Source organism: Zalophus californianus, chromosome 10 (assembly GCF_009762305.2).
Source record: "Zalophus californianus isolate mZalCal1 chromosome 10, mZalCal1.pri.v2, whole genome shotgun sequence".
Taxonomy (NCBI): domain Eukaryota; kingdom Metazoa; phylum Chordata; class Mammalia; order Carnivora; family Otariidae; genus Zalophus; species Zalophus californianus.
Genome location: NC_045604.1, coordinates 16,995,964 through 17,003,770, shown reverse-complemented (window position 1 = coordinate 17,003,770; position 7,807 = coordinate 16,995,964). Strand labels below are relative to the sequence as shown.

Sequence of the window (7,807 nt, the reverse complement as noted above, 5' to 3'; positions counted from 1 at the left end):
AAATCACCTGGTGATAATGAAAAAGAGAAGGCTATAGTCCTGGTTCTCAACCTGGGGTGATGTTGCCCCCATAGGGGACAGTTGTGAATGTCTGGAGACATTCTGGTTGTCATGAGTAAGGGAAGGAGTACTACTGATATCTACTGGATAAAATCCGGAGATGAGGCCAATCATCCTACAGTGCATAGGACAGCTTCCACAACAAGTAACTATCCCATCCCCAACTGTCAAGAGAACTCTAGTTCTCTATATTGCTATAGAGAAACACTCTATAGTCCAAAGGTTCAATTTGAAAACAATTTGAATAAATGTTCAGTCCAAAATAAATGATTGTCATCAAAATTTTTCAGTCAGAAAATGTAGTTGCTTTTTGAAATTTTGTCTTAATCCTTTGTGAATTATACACTCCTTCCAACACATAGATTGTTAGAAGCTAATAGAAACTAAACCACCAGATGATACACTAATGGTGAAAAACATTTCTGCCTGCAACAAAAATTAGTTTATTATTTTGTTAAATCAGAATTTTTAAGTGAAGTTTAGGAAATAAGTTTGAAGAAGATGATGTCAGGAATTATTCATATTTTTTTCTTTATTTTTTTATTAAGTTCAATTAGTCAACATCATTAGTTTTTGATGTAGTGTTCAATGATTCATTAATTGCATATAACACCATGCTCATCAGATCACATGCCCTCCTTAATGCCCATCATATTTTCTTTTATTGGGAACTGAAAGGACTCTTTCAGCCATCTTTCCATGTGGCCATAATGGTGCACATGAATGTCCTGGCAGATGCTCTCAAGAGCATTAACAATGCTGAGAAGAGAGGCAAACGCCAGGTTCTTATTAGGCCGTGCTCCAAAGTCATCGTCTGGTTTCTCACTGTGATGATGAAACATGGTTACATTGGGGGGGGGGGCGAATTTGAAATCATTGATGATCACAGAGCGGGGAAGATTGTTGTGGACCTCACGGGCAGGTTAAACAAGTGTGGAGTGATCAGCCCCAGATTCAATGTACAACTGAAAGATCTAGAAAAATGGCAGAATAACCTGCTCCCATCCCGCCAGTTTGGTTTCATTGTACTGACAACCTCAGCTGGCATCATGGGCCATGAAGAAGCAAGACGAAAACACACAGGAGGGAAAATCCTGGGATTCTTTTTCTAGGGATGTAATACATACTTGCAAATAAAATGCCTCAATGGAAAAAAAAAAAAAAAGAACTGAAAGGACTACAAAGGACTACAATTCAATAAGCAGAATAGTATGTGTGTGAGAAGTAACTGCAATACAACTTACTTGTAAGTCAATAAATTATACAGGAAGTTTCATTTTTGTTTTTCTTCCAGAGTCCAGCTATTCATTTCCATTCAAAAAGGAACTACCCTCCTCCTCAATTCCCTTGGAAACAAAAATTTTGTGTGATACCACCCCCAAATGTTGTCTTATTTTTTAAACTTTAAAAAAAAATGCTTTTTGCTTAAGTGGTGTGTTTCTTTTGCTTTTGTTTAAATGGTGTGTTTGTCTGCAGTCTGCAAATAATGGGGAAATGAGCAGAAGGATAATCATGTTGTTGTGCTTGGTTATTGAATTATTGTAATTATTAATTACAAATACAATTTCAATATTAATTACTGAAGCAGCTGTTCCTGGGTTGGAAGTTTTAGGCTGAGGGAATGATTGCTGCCAGAAAGGAGGCCCACAGTGAAGTGTAAGTGTACACGCCTCTTCAGGAAGGACCACTGTGGTATAATAATGAAACGGTCCAGGTGCCATGATGGGGGCGTGGGGTAATGAGAACAATATTCAGACAACAGAACTATATTATTTCTAATATTTAAGCTCTTTTATTAAAAGTAAAACTGCAGAGATTAGAATCCTCTAAATATATTCTTAACATTAAAAAGAGACTGAACTATGATCATATTAAAATAGTTTTCTTATGTACATACATATCTATCTATTATATATCCATCCATCCATCCATCCATCCACCCACCTATCTATATATTTTTACTTTTAACCACACAAATGAGAAACTGCAATTACTTCCATTTTTTTTTCTCTTGAACTCTGAAAAATAGAGGATTTTTTTTTTAGTATAGCTCTGCTTTTTACTTGCCTCACATTCCATTGGAGTTATAAGGGATTAGAGTTTTATGTGACTAGAGAAGCAAAGAATCACCTCTTTTGTTTGTACTAGTGAGGAAAAAAATCTGAAAATGACTTATCTAGGAAAAAAAATTAAAATTACCATCCTTTCAAGTGATATATCTCCTTTAAATAAAACTTATCTCTACTTTCTAAGATTTTTGTTATTTTTTGGATCCTTAGACGTTAAATCATCTACTGGTAGTATTGACTAGACTCCTCATAATTGAGTTTGAATTTTTGTATTTATTGTTTTGTAAAATGAAAAATAGAATGGGAAGCCTGAAGAACAAGCTTTATTTGTTCAGAATTTATTAATTTCATATTTATGTTCATAAGAAAGGATGTTTGCAATGAGGAGCCACAGAACTTCAAAATTTGAAGGAACGAGCATTCAGGGAATAGGTTGCCTTTTGTTGCTAAGTTTTGGGGAGAGTTAGATATTCATTTCAGTCATCTGGTCTCTTCCAAGACCAGGGCTATGTTCTAGAGCCTTGATAACTAAAATTCTAAGATACATATTAAAACTCAAAAAGGCTATAATAAATTCCTATAACAAAAGTTTGTGTTCTGTTCAATTTTCTATTAATTAAGTTGAATTTTGATTTTTAAAAAAATGAGTAGCTTTGTTTAGCTCCGTGAGAAGATGACTCTGCTGTCAAGAGACTGGTAATGCTCTCCTTTTGACATCACTTTTCTGCTTCACTGTCCTCATTATTTCTATTTCTCACTCTTCCCATGGGTAACATCCCATTGGAATAAACTTTGCCTCTTTTTGCTCAAGCCAATCCAAACAGTAACCTTGGGATCATGTAGATTTAGGTATTAAACCTCTGGGAAGCAGAAAAAAAGTTTAGAATAATACTTGCATTTTAGGTGATTAATTTTAGAAAAATATGATGACCACCAGAACTTTAGAGTCTTAAAAAAAAAAAAAAAACTAAACAACTATCAATATCTAGTTGTTCTTCCTACATGGGACTCACCTTTCCCATGACCCCAGTTTTCTCACTGTCCAATTTCTTTCAGCTCAGATGTTGAAAAGTCTCATTCAGTTATTTTTAGTAGTATCATTTCCTATGAATCAAATTGAAAGTAAAATGTGTTTCAAATATATAGAACCAGGGACTTATTTCAAGTAAAAACAAAAGTATTATGTAGAAAGCTCTTATGTGAGTTTTATTCATATCATTAAAGCAGAGTTGCCCACCTAACTTAGGCCTAAATTGTCTTTAATGTAATCGTATTACCACTTACATAGGAATAGGAGATCAGGTCACACCTCATTTATGACCCTATTTGTAGAGTTAAAAAGGGCACTTGTAAGTACAAAATCTTAACTTCATGATGGGCATAAAGTTATCTAATAAACACATCCGGTCATATTCGAACCCTCCAGTTTCTTTTGTTGTTTATAAATAAAATGGTGACAAAACAGGTTTCGCCAAGGACAGATATTGCCTCAAGAAGAATTTAGCTATCATGAGTCAGAGGAGTTAGTTTATGAACTATCTGTAGAATTTCCATTTCCAAAGGTACATTACACAAATCTCCAAGGTTACATGCTCTCCAAGGCACATTAGTAAATATCTGCAAAGTTTCCATTTTCCTGACAGAAACAATTACAAATGCCATGCAAGAATAATTTCACACAGAGAGTTGAGGCAACTATCAGAAATCTCTTAGGTAACAGTTGTAAATGTTTATGCTAATATTATTTAGTTTTTTCCCTTTTAACTTAAAAAAAAAATCAGGCTACCGAATTCAGTGCGTTTCTTTTATTGTCAGTGTAGGTCTAAAAACAGAGAACACACATTAAAAAAAAGGTTGGAAGCAATCTTATCTTCGATTCAAAACTATATGTTTTAAAACAAAATACTGCAGTATGTTTTCACCAGGGAACTCTTGTATTCCCTGTTTCATTTCAGTAATGAAGAGAAGAGCTGCCATCTGGCCATTTCAAATGTATGGAGTTTGTGCCTCTATATATAAATGACAGCATATGGAAAGGGAGGTTTGCAATTGAGTGCATATTCCTAGAAATACTTAGGGATTTATTCCTCTCAGAATGTGTACTATCTGCCTCATCTAACACATTACCTCTAACTTCTAAAAAAAAATTAAGGAAAACGTGAAGTCATTTCAATCTATCAAAAAAACCTCCAACATTCAAGAGTATACTTTAAAATTTTTAGCTTACTTGATAGTTTCTCTTAAAAATAATGACACATTTGTGTATTTTTTTATCCTCTCCTGCCCAAGACCCCCGATACTAAATTAAAAATTTTAAAGGTATTAACATAGAAACATAAAGAGAATAGCAGATGGAAATTTTCAACAGAGTTTTGAAAAGCAGAGATAGAGGAGTGGAAAGGAATTTATCAGGGCAAAGGAAGCTACAACTAAAACCTAGGAAGAAAAGATAAGAGAGACCATTCACCCTGCAGAAAGCTAAAAATCCAAACCAAACAACAACAAAAAACCTTGATCTTAAAACTGTTAGGCAGCATAAGGTAAAAAATACTAGAATATATTGAAATATTGGAACAGCCAGTTTCCCTTCCAAGTCTGCATGCAGGCGCTGAACACAGGCCAAATGACAGAAGCTTATTCTTCAGAGAAATCGAGGTGGAAGGAGAGAATCTCAAAGTCTAAATGACCAGATCTTGCCTCTCACCCCAGATGTATGATACATATTCTTCCTAGTCTGCCAAACTCCCTGCCTCACTAAACAACTTTTTTAAGAAAAGCACCGTGAAAACAGATATAGTGTAAGAAACAGAAGAAAAAAAAAATGAAAAATCCTTAGTGTAATACAAGGAGACATTACATTCATTAAGAAAGCAATGTCCTTTTTTTTTGTAATGTAAGAATAATTTAATAACCCATTTGTGAAGTTCAGTGTGACCTTCTAGCCATTTTTCCAAACAGACTTTAATTTTAAAACAGTTTTGGATTTACAGAAAAGTTGTGGAGACAGTACAGAGTTCCCATATACACTGTACCCAGTTTCCCCTTATTATTAATATCTTACATTAGTAATGTACATTTGTTACAATTAATGAACGAATATTGATACATTATCATTAAATAAAGTTCATACTTTATTCCAATTTCCTTAGGGTTTTTTTTCCCTTATTTAAATTTTTTTTATTTAAATTCAATTTAGTTAACATATAGTGTGTTATTAGTGTCAGAGGTAGAATTTAGAGATTCATCAGTTGCTCATTACATCACGTGCCCTCCTTAACTCCCATCATCCAGTTAACCCCAGCCCCCCACCCACCTCCCCTCCAGCAACCCTCAGTTTGTTAATTATAGTTAAGAGTCTTTTGGGGGCACCTGGGTGGCTCAGTCGGTTAAGTGTCTGCCTTCGACTCAGGTCACGATCCCAGGATTCTGGGATTAAGTCCCACATGAGGCTCTCTGCTCTCTCTGCTCCATGGGGAGCCTGCTTCTCCCTCTCCCCACCTGCTGTGCTCTTTCTATCTCTGTCTCTCTCTCTCAAATAAATAATTTTAAAAAAGAGTCTTTTATGGTTTGTCTCCTTCTCTGTTTCTGTCTTATTTTATTTTTCCTTCCTTTCCCAGATGTTCATCAGTTTTGTTTCTTAAATTCCGCATATGAGTGAAATCATATATTTGTCTTTCTCTGACTTATCAAAAACAGTATTAAAAGATGTATAAAAGGGACTGTAATAGTCAAAGAAATAAACTCTTTGAAATTAAAAATATGATAATTATTTTTTAAAATTCTATCTATTTATTTGAGACAAAGAGAGAGAGAGAACAAACTGGGGGAGGGTCAGAGGGAGAAGAAGAAGAAGACTCCCCCCTGAGCAGGGAACTGGACAAGCAGCTCAACCTCAGGACCTGAGCCGAAGGCAGATGCTTACCCAACTGGGGCACTCAGGCTCCCCAGATAACTATTTTTTTAAAAATATATTAAAAGCTAGGTTAGAGAGACAGAACAAGATGGCAGAGGAGTAGGAGACCTGGATTTCGTCTGGTCTCAGGAATTCAGCTGAATAGGGACCAAACCATTCTGAAAACCTACGAACTCAACAGGAGATGGAAGAAGAGAGTAGCAACAACTCTCTGAACAGAGAAGAGACCATTTACTGGAAGGTAGGACTGCAGAGAAGTGAATCTGAGGCGATATTCAGGAGGATAGATGGCGGGGGAGGGGGCCTCCATCAGCTGCTTCTGGCAAGTGATAGAACCATGGAGCACAAAATCAGAATTTTAGAAGTCAGCTCCAGGCGCCTGGGTGGCTCAGTTGGTTGAGCAACTGCCTTCGGCTCAGATCATGATCCTGGAGTCCTGGGATCGAGTCCCTCATCGGGCTCCCTGCTCAGCGGGGAGTCTGCTTCTCCCTCTGACCCTCTTCCCTCTTGTGCTCTCGGGCTCTCATTCTCTCACTCTCAAATAAATAAATAAAATCTAAAAAAAAAAAAAAAAAGAAGTCAGCTCCGCTGAGGGACATTGCTCCAGTGGCTAAGCTGGGGGTGAAACCCTCGTGAGACAGTGTGGTCTCAGGACCCTCGGGGTCACAGAAAGACCGGGGGTGCTGAGTGCAGCAGAGCTCCCAAGAATCAGAGCAGGGAAGCCAGATGCAGAGACGGAGACGAGGCGCGGGCTCTCAGTTCGGAGTTGCTATAAACTGTGATCCGTGACACAGTTGGGCCACTGCTCCTCCATCAGGGACCCAACAAGCAGCAGGGCTGGGGAGACTCTCCTTCCTCCCCCAGGAGGAGTGGCGCAGGAGCTTTGGAGATTCCACACGGGTCGGGTGCCTGGGATAGAAACACTCGGTCACAGGCCGGGTGAGCATGGAGTGCGGCCAGAGACCGGGGAGATGGGAGTGACGGCTTTTCTCTGGGGGCGCACTGAGGAGCGGGGCCCGAGTTCTCAGCTCCTCCAGGTGGAGATTGGGATGCCACCGTTTTCACCCTGGTCCTCCAAAGCTGTACGGAGAGCTTGCAGGGAACAAAAGCTCCTGAGAGCAAAACCGAGCAGATTGCTTAGCCCTGACCAACAAGGGTGGGGCAATTCTACCTCCTGCAAAGACATTTGGGAGCCACGGCAACAGGCCCCTCCCCCAGAAGAGCAGCACAGACAGCCAGCAAGCCAAGACCAAGTTTACCCATCAAGGAGAACGGAAGAACGCCAGCGCTAGGGGAATACTTCACAAAAAATTCATGGCTTTTTTACCATGATTCATTAGTTTTTCAAAGTTAATTTTTTTAACTGTTTTTTTTTTTGAATTTTTCTTTTTCCTTTTTTCAACCAACATCTTAACAATCCCTTTTAAAAAAAATTTATTTTTCATTTTTAGAGTCATATTTTATCCCTTCATAGTAGTTACCCTTATTATTGGCATATATATATAAGTTGTTCTCTCTTTAAAATTTTGAGATACACTTTCTACTAACAGATCAAAATTTACCCTAAATCACTAGTGTATGGCTTTGTTCTGGTCTCCTGCCTGATCACACTCTCTCCCTTTCTTTATTTCTTTTCTTTTTTTTTTTTTTAAATCTTCTTCTTTCTTTTTTTAAATGTCTTATCTTATCAATTCCTTTTATAAAACCTTTTATACTTTTCATCTTTACAGTCCTCTTCAATCCCTTCATTGTATCAACCCTTAAT

General features: G+C 37.5%; 1 protein-coding gene across 1 annotated transcript; it reads left to right on the top strand.

Annotated features, from left to right (window-relative positions):
• The first annotated feature begins 770 nt into the window (after positions 1-770).
• LOC113933315 (40S ribosomal protein S15a-like) lies at positions 771-1,225 on the top strand. Its single transcript, XM_035722502.1, has one exon. The coding sequence runs from the start codon at positions 771-773 to the stop codon at positions 1,170-1,172; it is 402 nt and encodes a 133-aa protein (XP_035578395.1). The 3' UTR covers positions 1,173-1,225.
• Positions 1,226-7,807: the final 6,582 nt, after the last annotated feature.

Coding starts and splice junctions, on each gene's coding strand:
- LOC113933315 (XM_035722502.1), top strand. CDS start 771: ATGGTGCACATGAATGTCCTGGCAGATGCTCTCAAGAGCATTAACAAT.